At 37.1% G+C, this 23,303-nt stretch overlaps 1 protein-coding gene across 5 annotated transcripts in view; it reads right to left on the bottom strand.

Moving 5' to 3' along the window:
• The window catches only part of KCNIP4 (potassium voltage-gated channel interacting protein 4), a 382,096-nt gene that overhangs the window by 312,616 nt on the left and 46,177 nt on the right, over positions 1–23,303 (bottom strand). Inside the window, exon 1 of one of the 5 annotated variants that reach the window (XM_046939873.1) lies at positions 22,496–22,595. The exons of the other annotated variants lie outside the window; for them this stretch is intronic. Within the exon in view, the coding sequence (XP_046795829.1) occupies positions 22,496–22,523 (28 nt within the window). The 5' untranslated portion in view covers positions 22,524–22,595. Of the gene's footprint in view, positions 1–22,495; positions 22,596–23,303 lie in introns of those variants that run through there. 5 annotated transcript variants of the gene reach the window in all.

The following is a 23,303-nucleotide window of genomic DNA, read 5'->3' as shown; positions in this document are numbered from 1 at the left end:
TGGGGAGACTGAGGAACTTACAGCCTCTGGAGGGTGATGCGCTGCTCATGAAGCAACCTAAATACACAAGTTGACTCCAAATTGCACTTAAATGGCATACATGTTTGGAAAAAAAACACCTGTCTCGATATCTACTAACTAATCCCATACATTCTTTAATTAAGCACTGCATTTTAATGCCCAGTTACTCAAGATGTCCTGGATCTAGCTACTTTATGAGTAAGGCTAGTTACTTTATGAATAGCCAACCAGTCCTTTGAGATACCTTTTTCTTGTACTCTTGAAGAGTACAATTTTCTAAAAGCTGCTTGAAAAGAACTGTTATCATCTAAACAAATCTAAGACAGCTTTTTATATAGTGTTGGCTCTAGCTGTTATAAAAGTAATCAAAACCCCAGAAGTAGTGAAAAGCTTTCTCTGTTAACTGCAGCTGTGCGAAGTCTCTGCAATCTGAATATATGGATGGCTTTGTGCAACACATCTAGAAACAAGACTGAAAGCTAAATTGAAGCAACTCCACTGTTTAGGAGCCAGTTCTTTGTAAAATGATAATGCAATTAGCCTGCTGAAGGATACCAGTACTTGTGAAAGACAGAATGATTACACACAAATACAAGCAACAGCATTAAAGAAAATAAGCATACCCTTCAACACTGAAGACTAAACAGTCAAAGCAGAGCTTTTCCAAAGCTTTTTAGTGATCAAAAAACTAATTCTGTGTGCAGTGAGGGGTAGAAGCCACAAAAGCTGGCTTTAACAGCCTTGGCTCTCCCTGGACATGTGAAGGTACTCCAAAAACCCTGCTATTCTGAGTAGACAAAATTAAGCCAGATATCATCATACACAAGGTTTGCAAAGTGTAGTGTTTTATTGTTTGGAAATTCACTTTTTGTATTAATTATATGTTTTATATTACCTCAATAAAGATGTTGTCTACTAGTCTATTTCACTAAAATCTGAATAATTTCACACTTTGTTTGAATAGACTTACATTATACATTTAGATGAGCATGAATCATAGAAACCTTGAGGTTTCCACATCACAGGCCTAACAAACACTTCTGAAGAAACCATGTGTATAGGCTGCTTACTTTCTTCCTTTTAGATAGACTAATGTGGGCATCCTTTACCTAGACTTTTTTCTTCGCATTGCTGAAGAACTAGCTGTCTGTAATTAAATCAGCCAGGCATCATGGCATGTCATTATTAGCGTTCCTCTCTAGAAATAGCATGCTGTTAAGCATGCTGTCTTGCAGTCACTGAGGAGACACAAAACATAAGAAAAGGAGTGCACTGTAAGAAACTATCAGCTCCACCCTTACAGTAGCTATTTCTTCTCACTCACTCCCCTCCCCCCCATAGTGTTTTAGTAACTAATGGCTCTTTCCTTCTTCCTACTACCATAAGAATTCTGGAGAAAAAAAATGTCCCTGAGATGTACAGGGCCCATTTGGAACTATGTACAAATAAGCACATTTTATGTACAAGTCAAAGCTGGGCTTGGGGAATAATTTGATTTTCTAAACAGATTTCAAGGGAACTGAAATCAGGTTTTTGTTGAGGTCAGTAAAAAGCAAGCTAGTATATATGCATCTATTAAAAAAAATGCATATTCTCTTAACAGTCTAGAAAAATCAAGGACTAATATTAATTTCAGTATTCATGCAATAAAATATTATGAGTGTCAGTCAGTAATGAGTTAGCCTAGTTATTTTTAAGAACTGAAACAAAGACTTTATTTCTTACATTGCACTTCATATTCCCTTTTTTGGCTGCAGCAGAGCTTGCAAAGCGAGGTATAAAGACAAAAGAATCATGCTGCCTTCTGATATCATTTGAAAACATATGGGATTTGCATTCCTTGTAACTTAAACCACTGAGGTCTTATGATAAATGTAAATTAATATTTGCTGAATAATGCATTTACTTTGGATGCAACTCATACGGTGGTACCAAACAGAAGTTGCACGGGATAAGGCCCTGGGAACTGCCGCTGCGCTGCCACCTGCCGGCCACCAGCTGAGATAGGATACTGATTAGAGGTGTTGTGACTGCTGTCCTTCCCAGGAAGACAGAGGCAGAAATTGAAAACACACAGACTGAAGTCCCACGGTTTCCAGCTACACAGTACGACAAGCTCTTGAGGACTTGATGACTATGAGCATCCACCTGTAAGACAACAACGTTATGCACAGCCACAGAATGGCTCATTATTACACCCCGGGTCTCCCCACAAAGAGCACAGCCCTTCCCTGTGAATGCAGATGAGCCACATGACCAAGAGACTACAAGTTAGTCAAATACATTGCTTGGGATCTCCAAACCAGGATCCTTTTCCTGAACTAGGATGAATCAATAACCAGAGTGACCAAGCAGAAGCTCACATTCAAGAAAGAGAAAACATCAGTGATGAAACGAGGTACTTTATCAAAGATTTCCATGGAAAATATCAAACCAAGTAATCAGAGCAAATACACGCTGTTACTTCTTGCATAGCTTCCCATCATTGGTTATCTGTGGCGTTGAAGCTGCCAAGCACAGACTTTATGTAAACCACGGTTTTGAAAAAGCACTCAATGCATTTATCTGTATATGTCTGGTGGCTTATAAAACTATTAATAAGTGTTCAGCAGAAGAGAACTCCCTGATTAATTACGCATTTTCTGAAAAACCCTATTTGTTTCAAATTCCCTGCCAAATACTTTCAGCCATTCCCCAGTGAGAAAATCTTCCCTATTTGCTTTAATCAGCCCCCTTATACTGCAGCATCCATTATCTTCACATTTGTTCTCCACGCAGAAGCATTCTAAACCATTCCATTTCTTTTCACAGGCACAGTCCTATCCCAAAAGTAAAGAAAAAAAGATCAACCTGACATTTCTCTTACCCTTTCTGGTTTTACCATGGCCTTTCTAAAGCAAGTGCACATAGAATTTGAGGAGAAACAGTGATACTTTGTTAGACATTTCCCTTCCCCACATGCCCAGCTGACATGCCTGTTTCCAGAACTAAGAGTTGCTAATTCTGAATCCGTATGTTCTCCTTTTGAATAATTTACATTAACACAGATATCCTGTCCCAGCAACTGACCAGTCATTAAGATTCATAATCTTCTGCCACTACATCTATCAATTTCTACATTTAAATATGCTATTAACTTTGGGAACATCCAAATTTGTCATTTTACCATTCACCTTCTTTCCCAGATAATATATGAATGCATAAAAAGCAAAAATCCCTTACTAGTTAGTTCTTACAGCTTTGCTTCTTATATTTAGTCTCTTACTAATCTAAAAGAGCATCTCCCCTATTATCACACAGGAAGTATTCCGTGAGAAAGGACATGTAAAAGTTTTTCAAGTCCTTGACGGGCTGAACCAATTATAGCAGCTTTATGTAAAAGCCTACCCTGCATTCTACCCCAACTGATGTCCTGGCGTGCAATTTTTCAGTTAGAGGTAACACTTCTTTACAACACATTTTGCTAGTTCAATCATTTCAGCTTTTATTTCATAAATCCAATTTATTAGTCTGTACTTTTTGAAGTGTTGTTAAAGATCATTTTCACTCTCTTCCATCCCTCTGGTACTGGACTCGATTTAAGTGAGAAGTTATGCACCATACTGAGCAGTTTGGCAACTTCACACTTCAAATTAAAAAGTCACTGCATGACTTCGGCATTTTGCTGCTATTCATCTTATCAGCTTGTTCTAAATCTTATAATGGTATTTCATTTTGATACAGGCAAGCCCTGGAAGAATTAAAGATGTACGGGAATACCATGAAGCTCTCCTATAACAAGTAAGTATACCAATTACTAGAAAGAAAAAAAGTCCCTCCAAGTTGTTATTATTATAAATACTTGTGATAGAATTTCATTCTATGCAATAAGCCAGCCATAAACTTACTAGGTTGTTTGAGAGAGTTATTCATCCTGCTCCACTCAAATAACACCATTTTTTCCAATTTAATATTAGATTGGACTGAACATGAGAGAGATCAGCATTGATCTCAGAGCTGACATATTATTGGTCTCCAAAAGAGTAAACAAGTCTCTGATATCCTGCATTCAAAAAGGGAAAGCTGCTGGTAATTGAAATACTGCTTAAGAATACCCTGGATTTTTAATATTTCATATTTAAGTATTCTAAATGCAAAATAATAAAATTGATGCTATTAATTCTATTTTCTATTTTTCCTCATTTTTTCTTAGGGAAAAAAACTGCCCAGCTTTTATTCACATGCATCACTTCATTACAAATTCTAGCACAGAAATAAGAATAAAAATGAACTGAATTCTACAAGCTTTCCACAACCACTCTCTGCAGGGTTAGGCCATAGTCTTCCAAAAACTTTATTTTCTAACAAGGCACCTATGAACTTCTTGCATGTATGTTACTTCTGGCTTTCAACTTCAGGTTTCATACATTTAATTTCTGTGCAATTCTAGGTAAGAACTTCAGGATAAAGGGACATCCATTTGTTTTTGCTGAGATCACTATGGTGCCTGTCAGTGACTACAGAGGGACTATGCTATATATGGTTCATTAACACATTAAGGTATTTATGAGTTCCTTTGAAACTATACCTATGTGACACGCTGATTTCTACTGAAGAAAGCCACCATGCATGTTAACAAGATTACCCAAATAATTATATCTACAGAGATAGCATTACTCAGACTATACAATAAAACCATTCTTTTAAAATAATAATTATCTCCAGTAAACTATTACTCTGCTGTAAGGTAAAAGTAGCAGAGAGTGAAACTTCAAATGCCCACAGGACATATTCGTCAAGATCTCCTACACCATTCTCACTGAGATCAAAGGAAAGATAATTATATGTGAATCAGAGGCTAAACATTACAGAACTCATGGGTCAAAAAAGCAGCAAGGACACATTATCACTGCTTGCAACTAGCCATGGCCATATAATTATTTTTCCCTGCCCCCACCTAATCAGCTCTAACAAATCATATGTCCTGTCAGTGCTCAATGCTGTCCAGACATTGCACAGCTCTGCTCAGAAGAAACTGATTTGCGATCCCAGGGTCAGTTAGTATGGCAGGAAGGAGCCAAGGAGAAAGAATAGGAAAACCGGGGGCTTGCTTTGAGTGCATAACATTCTGGAGTAGGATGCAGTTGGAGGGATAAAATGCTTGGGGGACTTTTTGAACTCTACTTGGATCAACTGTAAAATGAAAGGCTACAAAATGGTTTATCAGAAGCACATGCAGTAAATTAATGGTAGGCTAGCTTCATTCGTCTGCACATGCCTGTTCTAAGTCTCCAATCAGTAAATATACTTAGTCTATAGAGAGGTATGGGGCTGGATTGAGTACACATTTGAGAATTGTGAAAGTATGCAGCAGGAGGGCTTTTTTTTCCATCATTTCCAAGTGATGGATTTGTCCATTCTGGAGAAGTGATGGCTACTTAATCAAACACATGAAGGCTCACAGGACACAGAACACTTTGTTCGTATTTGAATGCCTTCTTGGAAGCCACCGCTTGCTTAGCCCACTGTTTGGATTGTGCTATGCCATAAGAAAAAAACCTCTATGTAAAGAAAATGAGCTCTGCTGTCCTAGAAGGTAGCATAAATGAACTTATGTTTAGAAGGGAACAGAGAAGTTACCAGAGAATAGGGAACCTTTTCAGTAGGAAAAAAAAAAAGTAGAAAAGCCCCAAAGGGCAACAAAAAAAATGCCAGATTAAAAGCTAACTGTCAAATCATCCTACAACTGTGGAATAGAAATAACTTTGAGCCAAGTATCTGATATGATCTCCAGTCTTGAGGCTGTTACCTACAAATATCTACTGCTGCACTTAATTTATTACATGTTAGTTTAAACAACTCATAGCAGAAAAACAGGCCTATTTTGGTTAGTACCTCATTGTCTGCAAGACAGTGAAAGATATCATGGAAATATAAAGCTCTTTGTATAATGTACCTGGATCTGACCATGATCCACTCTTGATGCTGCTGAATTGCAGCAAAAGGCCAATGATAACAATAACTCAAAGCTCAGCCAAATAATAAATTCAGTATTGGGCACATAAGTCAACTTTATTGTACATCCTCGTGAAAAGCAATTAATGAAAAAATTAATGTAATTTTAGATGTAAGGAGTTACTGTAATGCAATCTTTCATAACTGCTTAGGAGTTAATGTGTGAAGCTATCCTATGCTATTAAGTAATCATTACATTTTTAATATCAACCTGTAGCCTGATTAAAGATTTCACTAACAAACTGGCTGGGAAAACTATCATGCTGAATATACAAACTACCTTTACTTTCTTGCTGTGGCAATGCTTATAGCCATGCAGAAGCAAATATGGTGGGAAGGAAACTTACAATTGTAGTATTACTTGGCAGTACAATAAAATCTACAACTGTAAAACTATACAGTCCTCCTTCAGTTCCTAGTAAAAGAGCATGCTGTTTGATTTCACTCACAGCTTTCTTCTGCAAAAAGAAACCACAAGAATTTCTGCGTCAAGTTGAGGCACATTTTCAATTACACCGATGCATGATGGCAGGTAGTGACAGGACGAGGGGAAATGGTTTTAAACTGGAAGAGGGTAGATTTAGACTAGATATTAGGAAGAAATGCTTTAACATGAGAGTGGTGAGACACTGGAACAGGTTGCCCAGTGAGGTTGTGGATGCCCCCTCCCTGGAAGCATTCAAGGCCAGGCTGGATGGGGCTTTGAGCAACCCGGTCTATAGCAGGAAGGGGGGAACTAGATGATCTTTAAGTTTCCTTCCATCCCAAACAATTCTTTGATTCCATGATAAATGTAAAATGCATGTGGATGTTAATGTCAGAGTATGTTTACTACAGTTAAATCCTATTTCAGTTTTCTTCTACACAGACATACCCTTGATGGTTTAAAGATACCCTAGGAAGTCTTAGCCATTAGCTTCCTTGGATAGCCATGGAAACAGACTTCAGTAGAAATCTTTCAGAGACAAAAGAATTCACACAGAGTTGCACAAGACAATGCCAAGGGAGGACAATTATCGCTAGGACCAAGCTGAAGTACTAAGAAGACCAATGCAATGCTATCACTATCTGAAAGCATTTGATAGTCAAAGCTCTTCTGGAAATAAGGACACGGAAAGAAATGTGCAAGTCCTATGTTTCTGCTTTTTGTACCATGCTAGACCTTCACTAGTGCCTCTAGTAGACACCAACACCTGTTGCCATTGAATATCAGCATAATCATCGAGATCAGAAAGGGTCAGCAGCACAATATGCTAACATCACAAGAAGCATCCATGAGGTTAATCATCTTCCTCAAAAAGCTACAAGTTTCATACCCAAAGTTGTAAAAGACGACCAAGAAAACAGCTATGAATTTACTTGCACTCCTGGTAGAATCTAACATTCACAGCAGAGTCACTGAGGCAATCAGAAAAGGGCAGAGGACACCTTCCTTGAAACACAGCCACAAAGTACTCAGTCTAACAAAACAGCAAAACACCAAGCACACAGAGCCATTTCTGGTCAAAAAAGTGCTTCTATGAATAAAACATAAAATAAAGTTACATTCCCATTTGTCAAAAAAGATAATGTACTATATCTAGCTTAAGAAATAAAGTTGTCATTTAATCTGAAGTACAGCACATAATCTTCATGTGTTCCATCTGTGCACTAGGACAGAATCTGTTCTTCCCAGCTTCTCTTATTTGGCAATCTTACATTTACATAACAAATCTCAACAAAGCCAAAGCAAAGCTAACAGATTCAAAGTTTTGGAAAGCAGTTAAGTCAAAATCAAAAGCAACTCATGGTTTTTAATACTGTTACAATTTTTCTAAGAGAACCCATAAAACAGACCAAAAAATCACATCCTTTTCTGGCTTGTACCAACAATCCAAGTAATTAAACCAGTAAAAGCAAGCATAATTCTTTTTTCAGGAACAGTGACAGCCTATTGAAACTGAAGATAAGTAAAACACAGTGAAGACAACTGAAATGCAGTGCATTGCACAGGCAGACAAACCATATGGACACAAGTACGGAAAATGCTACATCAGCGTTACACTTCTGACTGTGTCAGTTCCTTAAGATGGTACTGGAGAAGGACGGCTCCTAGCTGTGAAGTGGTTGGCTTGCTCATGGTTTAGCTATGCTGGCTCGCCTCAGTGCAGTAGCGTCTGAGACCTACTGCATAGCATAGATATCTCAGTATGGCACAGTATAACACTACATATCTGAATTGGCTGCTATGACACAGCAGTGCAACTCTGAAACACATTAATTTAGTCTGCCCTTATATAGGCTAGAGTAAAGCATACATTAAAGCTATCAGTGAGATACAGCTCTCCATAAAGGAGGGGTACAGAAAATAATGGGTGAGCATATGTTCAAGAAGTTTCCAAATCTCAAACACTGCCTCTGTTTCAGCACTTACATTCAAAGAAGCATTCCCAAGCTCAGTGAGTCCAGCATCACCTTACTGCTGTGGAAAAATCACGTTCTATTCCATTCTTGAGCATACCAAACTACCATTCTGAAGCAGTCGCTCCTCTTGGCCTGTCACTAGCTAGGTGCCTGCCTCAGACACTTATATCTTTAATGGCCAGAAGCTTGTATTTATTGACAGCCAAATTATTCTTAGTTGTTCTTGAGTAACTTCAGCCTTCAGTCACATAGCTTCCCCTGATTTCTCCATATTGCATCCACAAGCTACTCAGAGGCAGCATCACATTGTCTCATTCTCATAGTTCAGCTTTTCTAGTTGAAACAATCCTATTTATTTTAGGCAATTTCTTTCCTTTCCTCCTTGCAATTATCTCAATGAAAGAATAATGAAAATGACAGCTTTATACAGTATTAATGAGGATAAAATATTCATATTAGATAAGTGAGAAACAACCCAATAATTGGCCTACTTGAGGAAAGCATAAGCCACAACCACCACCTCAATGGCCAACAGAGTCAGAGAATATACACTGATTGCTCAAGCAGGTAAAGAAGTTACAATGTAAGTATGCAGACAAGAACATATTCAAATAGATGTTAAAAATTCAAAGACCACACACCACCAGAACTCTACCATAAGCCAGTACAGTGCCTATTGCCCATGTTATTGGTGCTCAGGGTGAAAGTGTTCTTATCAGATACAATCTACGTCAGCATTTCATTTTTATAGATACTTATCAGGGGAATGTATGATAGAAACTGTTTACAAAATCCTAATTAAATAACTTGATTTCATTATCAGTTTAAGGTGTAATATTTAAAGCCCTACAAAACATACACTGTAAAGAAGGTCACTTATTTGTCAGAGCAGATGAATCTATTTTTGTATACCACATGCACCTTATACCAGTAGAACTCAAATCAGTAGAGAATAAATGCAAGATGTAGTTTACCACATTTAAAACTCTCATTACATAACACAAAAATCTTCACCCTCTTGAATGCCACAGCTACACTTATAATCAATCACACACAAGCTAGAACAGGAAAACAGTCCACTAGCTAATCACATCTACAAGTATGGAAGAATTAAGCTATTAAATTGCCACATAATAAAGAAAGGGAAGCCACTAGAAGACAAAACTAGTAACAGAGGACTGCTGCACATACCTTATTTTCTAACAAACTTATTTACTTCTATTACTCCTACCTTTTCCACAGCACGGCAAAAGCACAAAGCTAACAAGAAATACTTTAAAAGTCTCAGGTTCTGACATTTCCCATTATTTCTGTTTTACCACTAGGTGGTGATAGCTCAACACAGATCAGCTTCTAGTCTGCTTAAAGAAAGGTGTAAACTGCAACTGGACAGTAAAGTTTAACATAGAATTTAACACCTCTTCTGTGTACTAAAAAGACATACGATTCAACATTTTGAGAATACGTATCAAGGACTTACCCGCTCCAGTCACACTCTGCCCTTCATTGAAAGGGATGCCATCACAGGGGAAAATAAATCCTCTTTCTTCCTAGATCATCCACCGAAAAACAGCCTTTGCTTTGTTTCAAGCTGAGTCATACAGCTATTACATGCTCATAGCCTTGTCTTAGCAGATGCTTCTGAAAATCACAGCTGCTTCACCTTTAAATCATCTTGCCTCAGCACAATTTGCAAGGCACACTGTGCAAGGGTGGTTCCACAGCTCCGTTAACAAACTCCTCAAAGATGAGACTTCTGCTTACACCTCAAACTCTTCTCTCACTTCCTTCAAATTCAACTTGAAAGACAATGCATTTAAAGAATATCTACACCACTATATTTTTCATCAGAAAAAAAAAAAAAAAAAAAAAAAAGAAAGCTTCCAATGAAGCTTTTCTCACGCTTATAACTCAGCCACAAAACCAAATCCCACCCCCTCACTGCCCAGAAGCTGACTCAAATTCAGCTGATTCTGTTAAAGGCTTGCCCTCCAACAGGTACATTAGGCACACCTGTATCTTATTACTACACTGCTTGCTTTGTGCATGCATGGGGCATACAATCTAATTGCAAAGACTAATCTACCTTCAAATCTTTTCTATTCAGTTTTAAAAAACACCTTCTCCATGTTTGCTATAATGAACACTTTGCATTTGTTTGACATTGCTTTTGTTGTTAATGTTTCCACCTGATACATCATCCATGAAGTTTGCTCCTGGCCCTTACAACTCCTCCTCTGTGTGGTGACACTGTATCCCCACCTTCCAGCACACTCCTTGTAACTCCAAAAAAGAATTACTGTCTTCAGTATCAGCACCTGTGTCAGTGAGCCAAACCTTGCCCAGCTGTACGCATTTCATGAGATGCATTAGGAGCTGCATCTAGATGCAGACCAGCTACTGAAATCACAACAAGTAGAATACGTGGCAAAAAAATGAATGGCATCCCTATTTTCATAGTGCTTATGTCTGTATCTGTAATATATGACACCTCTGAAATAGGATTTTGCTGTGAGGACATACAGGTTAAACGTATTTGTATATTTCCAGGTTTATATCCAAACAGCTGAAAGCAGGTGGTTTTAATACCATTCACAAGTATAATACCATAAAAATTAAAGAAAAATTAGTAATACAACAAAACCATACATAAATATATTCTTCTGCCTCCAGCACAATCACGTTTTACTACACCAGCAAAGACACTCAAAGCTTTGTGACTTAGAATTGTTTGCTAGAATTTCATATGGAAATTTATTAGTGGGGTAAAGTTGCATGGCAAAGATAAAGAGAAAATAAATGACAGAATCTATCTAGGCTACAGGGCCACAGGGTGCCAGTTAATGTAGGGAAAATAATTATTTTAAAAAAAAAAAAAAAGGACCAAGCTTGTACAACTTTTTATTACATCCACCCATGCTTAAATGTTTGTATTTTTGTTATATATTAACAAAGAGAGAGACAAGTTTTATAGAAGTTATTTGCCCCCATTTGCTGCCCTGTAGTTTATAGCTCAGTGCACGTGAACATTTAACTCCAAATACACAGATATTAATTAATAGTGTGGCCTAAATAGGGTTTAAATCGAAGCTGAAAGACTTCTACTTAAGTCACGAGTAATCCATTTGATTAATTCGAGTGATCCATTAGAAGTATTCAACGTACACCTGAAAAATTCACCATCTATTCAAGTCTCTACTGTTTTTTAGAAACAGCTACTCAATTGTTTCAGGATTCCCAGTCAAGCTTTCTACAGTAAAGCATTTTCACTGGTCATGTTTCTATTTCATTTTTACAGGGTCAGGTTGCAGTGAAGAAGGTGATATTGCTATTGTTTTGTCACCACTTGCCATGCTTCTTCCCTTTATCTCCAGAAGAGAAGCAGAGGCTGAGTCTCATTCCTTCAGGATGCAAGAAATATCACCTGTTTTGGGGAGTTTGTATGATATGGATTTTCTTTCACTGAATTAACCTCATAGAACTGTCATTTAATGTGAGTGAGGAAATAATGAGGGCATTTTAGACATTCACAAAATAAAATAGATGTTACCAAAAAGAAACAAAACATAAGGAAAAATAATATCCTAGGGCACCGTCCTCAGTGAACTACAAAGTATAAATAGCTCAGCTGAAAGCAGAACAAAAGTTGTTTTGTGCTATCATGCAGCTGAGCCAAAAATAAAGCTCCTTTGGAATTGCTTTAGAGAATCTCGTAATTCTTACAAATCTTAATAGCTTAATCTTTAACCTTTCTCTAGCTAGATAAAAGGAATTAAAATAAAGCTCCTGATTCTGAGGGGCAGAATGTTTCGTATGTATTGTTAATATACAGAATACTAAGCCTTTAAACATTTCTTGACCCTTCACATTGTGTCAACCCAGACACAGCACTTTTGTAGGTATTACATAATTTCAGATTTGAAATAGAAAATTTCTCTAATATACGTTTTCCTCAGACCATCTTTACAGAGTACTTCATGTAAAAACCAAGACTACAACATAAAATATATACTTAAATATTTCAACTTTTACATAGAATTTCAGTTGCTAAACAAGCCAAGTTCAGATCATTCAAGTCTTAAAACAGTCCAAACTAAAAAATACTCAAAGAAAAAGGAAATTATTTTCATTTTATTATGGCCAGAATCCATTCTAGATACCAAATCTTTCTCATGATAATGAGATTGCAAAGTTGCATAAAAGAAATCAACTAAGAGCAGTCACCCCTGTCTATTACATAGGCTTTTTCCCAGTACCCTCAACTGAAAAAAATTATCACATAATCATTAACTATTATATGAGCATTCCTTCACCACACCCAGGATAGCTTGTTCTGAATACTTCACAATGCTTCCAGAAGCAGCATTAATCATAGAATCATGGAATCACAGAGTTGTTTGGGTTAGAAGGGACCACAGAGATCTCGTAGTTCCAACCCCCTGCCATGGGTGGGGTTGTCACTGATCAGATCAGGCTGTCCAGAGCCCTTCCAACCTGGCTTTAAACACCTCCAGGAATGGGGCGTCCACAGCCTCTATGGGCAGTCTGTGCCAGTGCCTAACCACCCACAATAGTGAAGAATTTATTCCAAGAATCTAATCTAAAGCTACCCACTTTCAGCTTAAGATCATTATCCCTTATCCTATCCCTACACTCCCTGATAAAGAGTCCCTCTCCATCTTCCCTGTAGGCCTATTTATGTAATGGAGGCCTCAATAAGGTTTTGCTAGAACCTTCTTATCTCCAGGCTAAATAACCCTAACTCTCAGCCCGTTTTCATAGGGGAGGTACTCCAGCTCTCTGATTATCCTAACGGCCTCCTCTAGACTCACTCTAACAGCTTTACATCTTTCTTGATATGGGGGCCCCAAGAGCTGAACTCAGCACTCCAGGTGGGGTCTTGTGATAGCAGAGTAGAGCAGGACAATCACTTCCTTCACCCCACTAGCTGAAATTTTGGTGCAGCCCAACATACTGTTTGCTTTCTGGATTGCAAGTGCACATTGTTGGCTCATCTTGAACTTTTCATCCACCAGAACTCCCAAGTCCTTCTCCTCAAGTCAGCATTCAACTCCCTCATTACCCAGCCTCTCTTTTTACAGGTCCAGGACCCTGTACTTGGTCTTGTTGAACTTCGTGATGTTCACACAGGCCCAATTCTCAATCCTGTCAAAGGTCTCCCTTGATGGCATCCCTTCCCTCCAGCATGTTGGATGCACCACACAGACTGGTGTTGTCCACAAAATTGCTGAAGGTGCACTGAGTCCCATTGTCTGTGTTGCCCACAAAGATGTTAAATAGTGTCCACCCATGAGGCACAGTACTCATCATTGATCTCCATCTGGACACTAAGCTGCTGACGGCAACTTTTTGAATGCAAACGCCCAGTCAATTTCTTGTTCACCCAGCAGTCCATCCATCAAATCTATGTCACTTCATTTTAGAGACAAGGATGTCTGGTGGGACAGTATCAAATGCTTTGCACAAGTAAAGTAGATGAAGTCAGTTGTTCTTCCCTTGTCCACCAATGTGTAATCCTGTAAGCAAAAGCCTCACTGTAACTCTTCAGTAAAAAATTATTTTAATTCTCCTCTTTCATATGATAAATCTAGAATTATACGGGATATTTAGACTATCTTTTCTTTTCATAACAAGAATGGTATTTCTTTTGCCTGAAAGAATACAGTGGATCTTTTCTCTCATTAGCCATGCATACTTTTGTCTTTATCCTTTCTGAAACCACATGGAAGAAGATTCTTGCTCATCTGATGCCAAAACATATATGATGTTCATAAAAAGGAATCTATTGTCTCAGAGTAAGATTAAGTTGGTCTGTGAAGCACACTGAAAAGGCACAACCTGAAAGGATGGTTAAACAAGACTGTCTCCTAAGAAGTCAACGTACTCATTCCTCACCCAGAAAATGCACGATTTATAGGATTTATAGTTTACAACCCCTGACTCAGCTTCAAACAGAGGAAAAGTTTGATATTCACAACTGGAATGTTTCAGAGGGGATAATTCTTAACACCCTTTCAGAGTTGAATAGATTCTCCTTACTAAAGATGCAACTTGTCTACTTTTGGTCAGAACTAGCATGTTAAAGTTTTCCATAAAAATTCCAATCATCCTACAGCTGTTGGTAAGGGAATAACAGATGGTTTTCCATAGGAGAATTACTGACATCACCCAAGACAGACAGGGAGCCTGGCACAAATGATGTGGAGAGCCTTGGAGATGGCAAGACCTCCTGCCATGACTTGAGAGTTGTAGGCCTAAAGATACCAGCAGAATATATTTTGTTTCATTTTCAGTTTGCAGAATGACTACTTCCCCAAGTGAATAACCTTATCCATATACTGTATATATTACTCCCTGCTGATTTCATGGTGCTTTCAATGTATGTATTGTGGTGGTGCTGCTATTAAAAAAAAAAAAAAAAAAAAAAAAAAAGGTAGTGTAAATAAGGTATTAATCGTAATTTCCAGTATTAATTTTTTCCAAAAATCTTTGACCAGCTAAAAACCATGATAGGATTTTCTAAAGATGAAAAATGAGTAACAACCCAAAAAAGCAGTGTCTAATTCAATAATGGAGACATTAACATGATAAACTTCAGTAAGAAGGAAAAGTATTTTTAAGGACATGATTTCTAAAGTTGTAACAAATATCTCAGTAATGCTAATTACTTGAAGAAACAAAGACCGAGAAACAGAGTCATTGTGGCATCTTCATTCCAAAGCTGCATTGACCTAGAATGCTTTCCTGCTTTTACAGGTTGGGCAATGGGATAAAAAAAAAAAAAAAAAAAAAAAAAAAGCATGTTCATGCTCAAGTGCAAGTGGCAAAGTGGCAAGTGGCAAAGTCAGGCATGCAGCCTGACATTTGGACATAGTATATAGACCTCGCATGTGGCTCAGAGGAAAGCAGCGATGGGACTGAGAATGTACACGTGCAGAAGTCCCAGCCCATAGGTAAAAGAAGCACAACACCATTTTTCTCTTTTCCCGTTGCTTGAAGCAGCCTTCTTCCCTCCCTGCTCCATGGGGAAAATAGATGCGTGCAGCTAGCTGTGAAGAAGTTGTGAAGAGTTCACATTACCAAAAATAGCATTGTATATAGACAGAAGCTGTATCTCAGAAGTAGCACAGCTCTGCTTACATGGCATAATGCCTGCTATAGTTAGCACTGCTTAGTCGGCTAATTAGTTGAGTGAATGTCCTGCACTAGCACTTGCATATTATTTCTCACTGCAGTTAGCTCAGCTGTTATATCTCTGCATAGTACATCACTGTCCAGAAAAACAGCTGCATTCCTGGTATGTCTGAATGGTGATGATCAAGCAGATATACAAGCAATGTCTATGCATATACATATACATATATATATATACACACATACATATTCATTTGGTTTGACCCACATTTCTCCTATGTTGATTAAGTGAAAGAAGAAATTCTGTCCTTAGATTACATCTCAGGGTAATATATTCAGTGAATATTTTAAATACATCAGAATGCATGCTTGTACATTAAAAAAACCCTCAGTTATTATGGCTTCAGAGACTTGAACTGTTACTTTTTGACATATTTTCATAGGATAAAACTAACTATTGCGTTGTAAATCACTCCTCACGTCAGAAAGTACAGAGTATTAGAATGAATATTTATATAATATGATAGAAGAAAAATTAAGAGGAACCATCCAACCTTTCTAAAGTAATAATCTGGTCCTTTTATATTAGGTAATTAATTTAAATATGACTGTGCTATTACATGCTTTTGGCACTTCATTACGAAAATAGTAAGTGATAATCATCCTAAAATATTACCTGGGAAAATTCTCATTATCTAATCCATGTAATTAGACTTCTTCCTTCTGTAGCAATGGCTACTTTATACAGAATAATTACTAATAAAGGAATTTGTGAACCTGTAGAGTATTTTGATTACATTTTTTTTTTTACTTAGGACTAAAAAATATCTAAAATAATATTATTTACAAATTAATGAAAAATGAAGATAGCCGACCTCCCCTGAAACTTGTGAACAGAGAGGATGAAACTATGGTAACTAAAATATTACAAAAATATCCACCCAGAGGACCCAAAAGAACACTGCTAGGTGTACAAAAAAGCTTATTGATTAAATGCCTATAAATTACAGAAGGCCCATTTCCCTACTTCCTCATCCATACTGAAGTCTTTTATTTCTGGCACAAAATGGGGTTCTAAGTGTTACTTCTCATTAGTCAGATTTTTTTCTTAATTTTTAAAAGTGCACTTTACTACAAAAAGTGAAAGGCAACAAAAAACTAAGCTCAGGCTCTGCTCTGCAACAATGACACATTCCTTCATAAAAGGTTGAGGGTATTTATATTATTGACATAGAGCAAAAAAAAAAAAAAAAAAAAAAAGAATTTCCTGTACGCCTCTCCAAGAGCATAAGGCAGTGAAAGACAGCTAATGGTCAGATCTTCTGCTCTGACTGCAAATGCTGCATTCTGTAGTTCACTGACGTATTATATGAACTTGTTATTTTAAAATTCAGGAAATTTTCAACTTCATTTCTAATTTAGTTCTAGTTCTGGAAAATCATAAAAGTTTAAGTAGGCGGGATGCAAATAATAAGTTTGGAATGTAGCCTGGACATTGCTCTAAAAAATCCCACATACATCCTGCACTTAGAAACAGGACTATGGTACCCTGCCAGTTACTGAAAACAAAAAGGTAACTCAGCTTAACACCTCATGCAGATGACTAGTTCAGCAATTGGGTCTAAGTCTATTATGAATCTATTACGAGCCTTAGAGAACAAAACATTGCTTCAAGTTTATCAACAATTTCCAAATCTTCAGAATATGCAGTCCTGGTGTAAATTAAACTCTATATTATGCAATGAAGATCAGACAGGCAGAATAAGTAAAACTGTAAGACAGTTAATATACCATATATATCTTTAGTGCAGAGAAAAAGCGAGACATACAGTTTTTAGGGGTGAAAAAAAAAAACAACTAGAAATCAATAATTTAATTGCTGTTTGAAAATCAAGCTCTCAATGAATTGTATCAACCCTAATTGTGAAAGAGATTGATAAAATGTAAATTATTTATAACATTGGCTTGTCAAAAAACAAAACCAGAAAGTTGATGGTGATTTACCATGAGGCATTCAGTAAGTTAGGCACTGGAATGGCCTGCCCAGGGAGGTGGTAGAGTCGCCGTCCCTGGAAGTGTTCAAGAGGCATCTGGATGAGGAGCTACGAGATACAGTTTAGTGGCTTGTGGTAGCAAGGGTAGTGGGAGGATGGCTGGACTACATGATCTTATAGGTCCTTTCCAACCTTGAGATTCTATGATTCTGTGATTCTATAAGTTAAAGAATAATATTACCAGTAAAAAAATAGATAGGTCTGGAATGTAAAACGGCTGGTATCTAAATGCTCTGATCAAAAATATAACTTTTCAAAGACAAGAACATAACTTTTAGTTTATGAGCAGAGAGAAAATAGATGATAAAAGACAAGAAGACACTAAACAAACTCCAGCCACATTTCTGTATGATCTGGAAACAGATCTAAAAACTGCAGTAATGAGCTTTCAGGTATAATATTCCATAAAATAAACTTCAGCAATCTTGATGCATAATATAAAAGCTTAAATAATTTAGGAGGAGGTTTTACCTAAACAGGAAAGATACAACAACCAAGTTCTTATCAACAGAGCATTTCTAAATACTAAAGCAAATGGAATCTGGATTCAAATTACTAAATGTTACGCAGTGGCAAATTTTGTCCATGGCAGATTTATTTCAGAGATCAGAAAATTTGCTCATCCAGCAATTCCTTTCTATCACTGTGACTGAAAGCACCACAGTGGATACAGAACATACTGTAGATAGCACTTGTGTCTTGTGCAATGTACACAAAGCAGCTAAGTGAGAAAAGAAAGTTCTGAATGGGGTACAAGAAAAAATCTTCTGAAGTCAACACTACTACAGAGGACACCATACGTACAAGAAGAAATTAAGTCCAGTAAAACCCCTACTAACCAATGAAACCCCTCTACTACTGTCAAGAAATATGCATCCACTTGATGTTCATACTTTTTGCCATATGAGATTATGAGTTAATAAACTTTTCTCAGGAACTTCCTGCTGCTTCCAAAAATTTAATATCAGTTCTCTTTAAAAATTTAATATTTAACTTGCCACACAATTCTTTATTTTAAATTAGGAAGGTTAATGAGTTATTCCCTACTATAGTATGTGATGTTTTCCAGAACAAAGTATGGTTTTGTACTAATATCACTGACTGGAAAGTATCAATCTTAATATTTATTTATTCAGATATGTGGAATACAAATGTAAGAATTGTGTATGAATTGAAATTACACTGATTAGACAGTTCATAATGGGAAATAAAAATCACATGTTCATATATTCAGCTCTCTTTGCGCCAACACATTATCTTTATCCCATTAAAGAGCCTTATGCCATCTGTACCATCTGTGATACCAGCTGGTACATTGGTCCAAAAATATCTCTTCAATTATGGTATACTGATTAGTTTCCAGTATATAATCAATTGCAGCTTAACTGAATTATAAAAATAAATCCGTATTTTTTTCATAACTCTGATTTGATTCTGGTAATGAAAATTCAAAAATTTCAAGTTCTTTTCCCAAGACTTGTAGACTTCAAAATTTACTTCAAATAACATCAAGTAAATAAGGAGTTAAAGTAGGGCTATCAGTTAAATAAGTTGCATATTAGGATCTCCTTCAAAATGAGACACTGATCATTTCTAGCAAAAATCAACAAAGGAGCTCTTCTTCCTCCAAATTCACCTTGCTGGCAAACACAGCAGGCACATCCAACCCACAGACTGCAGACTCCATGCAGCCTAGCAAAGCTCCCACTGTGGCCTCCTGGCCCCTCAGCAGCATCCAAACAGTGGTGCACTATGAACCCCATTTGGGCTGGAACCAGGGCACAAGGAGGATGCAGTGCAGAGCTAACTCAAGCGGTATCAAATGATGTCATGCATTTGGATAGATTGGCTGAACACAGCCCTGTGAACACAGAAAATATGCAGCCATGCTTTCTGTTTTGATAAAGGAATTTGAAAATAGGTTTCAAAACAGATGAAAAAAATCATCTGTTTTTTGGTTTGGGGTTTTTGTTTTTTTTTTTTTTTTTGTATATTTGCAATTCTATTTTTAGTTGACATATATAAATTACCTGTGAATTTGCCAATAGAATGTACTGAGTTGCAATCATATATTCAACTCAAAGAAAAATTTGATGATGTCTCTTTACCAGACTTTTATAAGCCTTCTCTTACAAGAGACAAATCTCTCTCATTTTACAGTCATACCTCATTCATGCCATTACTTTCTCTCAGTTCGTACGTTTGTGAACAACTGTTTTGGAGGATGAAGCACAGGAAGAGTAAAATTTCATCAAAAGTCTCTGACAAACTCCTTGAGACCTCACTAAGAATGGCATTGAACCAGCCTGATACATCAGTTTCACAAAAACAGCATCAAATATTCAAATATCAAATATTCAAATAGTTGTATGGTTTTGTTGCTCTCTCTCTCTCTCTCTTTTTTTTTAGTATTTTTATAAAAATATTAACAGTTAAAATAAGTTTTGTTACTTATATATAAAAACTATATATTTTACAAAGGCTGCTCTGAAAGTAATGCCTATTTTATGATGTCAGCCCACAATGTCAGAGGCAGATGGTGAAATGGCAGCAGAGGATGAACCTTCCCAACAATATTCATTACATTTTGTTACTGTGTGACAGATGGCAGCAGAGGGCAGTCTGAAAAAATGGCCTCTGACACGGAAGTCTGTATGCAGCAAAGGTGTGGGACTGAATTACTCCACGCAGAAAAAGTTGCACCCACTGACATTTACTGATGCCTGCTGAACATTTATGGAAAGCAAAGAGTAGATGAGAGCACAGTGAGGCAGTGGGTGGTGTGTTTCAGCAGTGGCAACAATGGGTCACCTCAGCTGGTACAGATTTTCACAAGTGTGCTGTCAAGGCTCTTGTTCATCACTGGTGAAAATGCAAAGCTAGTGGTGATGACTACATTGAAATATAGTGTTTTGTAACTGCAAATTTGCTCTATCAGTTACTGTGCTCACTGTATCTATTGTACTTTCCAAGAAAATAAATACAAGGCATTACTTTCAGAGCAGCCTACATATATGCAACAATTCCTCTTCATTCAATGCAGCCTGGGCAAGCCAAAAAGGTGGACACTCATGAAATACAGCATGTAATAAAGCCTAACATTACAAAGCCCGTGGAAGGATGATATATATTTTACAATCATTTAATTGAGGCATTTCTCTTACAGATGCATTATTATAAAGCAAATTGGGTGATTTCTACTATGATGAAACGTATGGCAAAGTTCTCATTGATTTTAGCAAGCCAAGGTGTAACGTTATACATACAAGTTGTACATACTTGCTGCATCTTTCACACTTTGTATCTCAAAGCCCAATCCCTTGATCAATTACTTTGGTTTACTCCTGCTTTTAACCTAAACTACAAGCCAAGTTCTGAGTTTTATGTTATAGATCCTTCAAACTAGGAAATGTTTCTATACATATTGCTTATATAGGAAGGTCACAGCAAAGGAATGGTATTGTGTTCATAAATCTTAATAGCATTACTTAAGCGCCTTTCCACTTATATATTGCAGTGCAATCTTTAAATGGCACAGTCACATCCTACTGTTTGAAGAGAAGCTTGTTTTGATAATTTAATTCATGGATAGCACCTATTCACCAAATTCAAAACTTCACTCTTTCTACAACTTGTACCCAGACAATTACTTCTGAAACATTATTTAAAGTCTTAACTCAAAATGTTTTCTACAATGTTCATCACTACAGTGTCTGAGTGCTCCACAAATATTGCTACATTTATATCCACAACATCCCTTTGAGATGAAAGGGTATTATTATTATGCTTACTTAATGCAGAACAGAGGCACAGTGAAATTAAGATCAAAGGTATTGACTAATTTGGGCACTTGGTAGGAAATTCATGGAAGCTCATTCTCACATTGCTTAATATGCAGCTTTTCATACATGTTCAAAGCCAAGTACTCAGTATCCTACGAGTTGCTCAGTGCTGCAAGTGCTCAAGATTCTGCAAACCAAATCACAAGGATTCACTCAGAAAACAAGAAATATACAGGACCAATTCCTATAGTTTGCTTTGAATGAATCTTCTAACATCACATAGCAGGAACACCGGCAGAAGAAATCTCATTCAGCAGTATAAATTAACTATGAAGGTCTCCTTTCTTTTCTGTATCTTGGTTTGTTCACTGCTTTCTAACTTGTTCAATTGACAGCAAAGGAATTGCACTATTCTCTTGTTTGCATGCATGTCTACAAATCAGCTCCTCGCCTGAGAATTTACACTCTGTTTACTAAAAAGTAGAGTTGTTTCAGTTTCAGGAAAAATCAACACCTGAGAAACTGATAGTTACAATAGCTGATTGTGACCATATAGTGCAAAACTAGAGAGAAAATTTCTGAGGTTAGTGATATTTTCTCACAGTGGATAATATTGAAATTCAGGAAAAAAGTTTCATTTTGAGGTTACTGTAGGGACATTGTGATTTTTTTCCCTCCTCCAATCTTCGTCATTTTTTGTCTTGGTGATATTAGAAGTGGCATGAACTAAGTGTCAGAAAAGGGACGGCATTAAAAGCAGTTGAACCATCCTATCTTGGGAAAGTAGCTCATTAGCCAAACACTCTTAAGTTAAAAGATTTTACTTCTCAACCAGTGAAGATAAACATGTACGAAGATAAACACAGAGATATCTATAAGCTTGGATAGTAGGCACTACCTTCAAAAGCTGCATTATTTTTATGACTTCAATAACACATGTTAACCTGAGGTATAACAAAGAAGATGCTAGTTAAATCCTGAGAATTGGCTGATTTAAATAGACAGAGGTTTAACTACTACGCATTTCTCCTGTTAATTACTCTTGCCATTATATTCAAGATAGCTTTAACTTAAGTCTTTGCTTACCCAAGTAGATAATGATACCAGCTTCCATTTCTATTGCCCTAGACTTTCAGATATTATAATGTCAGATATAGATTGCATCTACTGTAGGGAAAGATGGTGATCTCAACATATCACAAGATACGCCTCCACCACGTATCTTGCTTTTGTAAGAGAACAGTACAAAAAGTGCTAAAAAGGTAGCTAAATATTCCCAGCATCATTTTCAGTGACATATGTGAAATCAAGTATGCCTTCTGCTTTATCACATAGTACAGGTTTATTGGCATTTGGCTGGGGTGATCTGCAAAGTTCAGTTACGATGTTGCCACATATGACTAATACAGCTCTTTCACCCACAAAACATTTAGAATCCTCTGTGAAGAATTCCAATCCCTTGCAGACTTTTTGTGAGTCTCTTGAACAAAGAATGGATGAATAAGAAAATTAAAAAACAACTGAGAACAAATATTCTTGCCAAGAAGATAACGCTGCCGGAAGGAACAGCAGGGAGGTCCCAGCAGGATGGCATTGTTGCAGCAATGAAGAGCACCAAGTCCTTCCACTTACCCCTTCTGAGATGAAAGGAGGGCAAATCTGTCCTGTCAGAAATATCATATGCCAGAAGGACTGTCATGAACACACTGCAGACTCCAATGGAAACAAGCACTCAAGAAAGGCAACAGCAGTAATTAAATTAAATGGGGTTGGAAAAAAGCAACAAGACAGCATGTAATTTTATTGTTTCAATCATTCTTGCTGATTTGTTTCTTGCTGTTCTTCCCTCTCTTCTTCTGCCCTAAGTTTCCACTTCTAAGATATGTTGTTTTTC

This window comes from Gallus gallus, chromosome 4, assembly GCF_016699485.2.
Source record: "Gallus gallus isolate bGalGal1 chromosome 4, bGalGal1.mat.broiler.GRCg7b, whole genome shotgun sequence".
In the NCBI taxonomy this organism is placed as follows: domain Eukaryota; kingdom Metazoa; phylum Chordata; class Aves; order Galliformes; family Phasianidae; genus Gallus; species Gallus gallus.
This window is presented reverse-complemented; position numbering and strand designations above follow the sequence as displayed.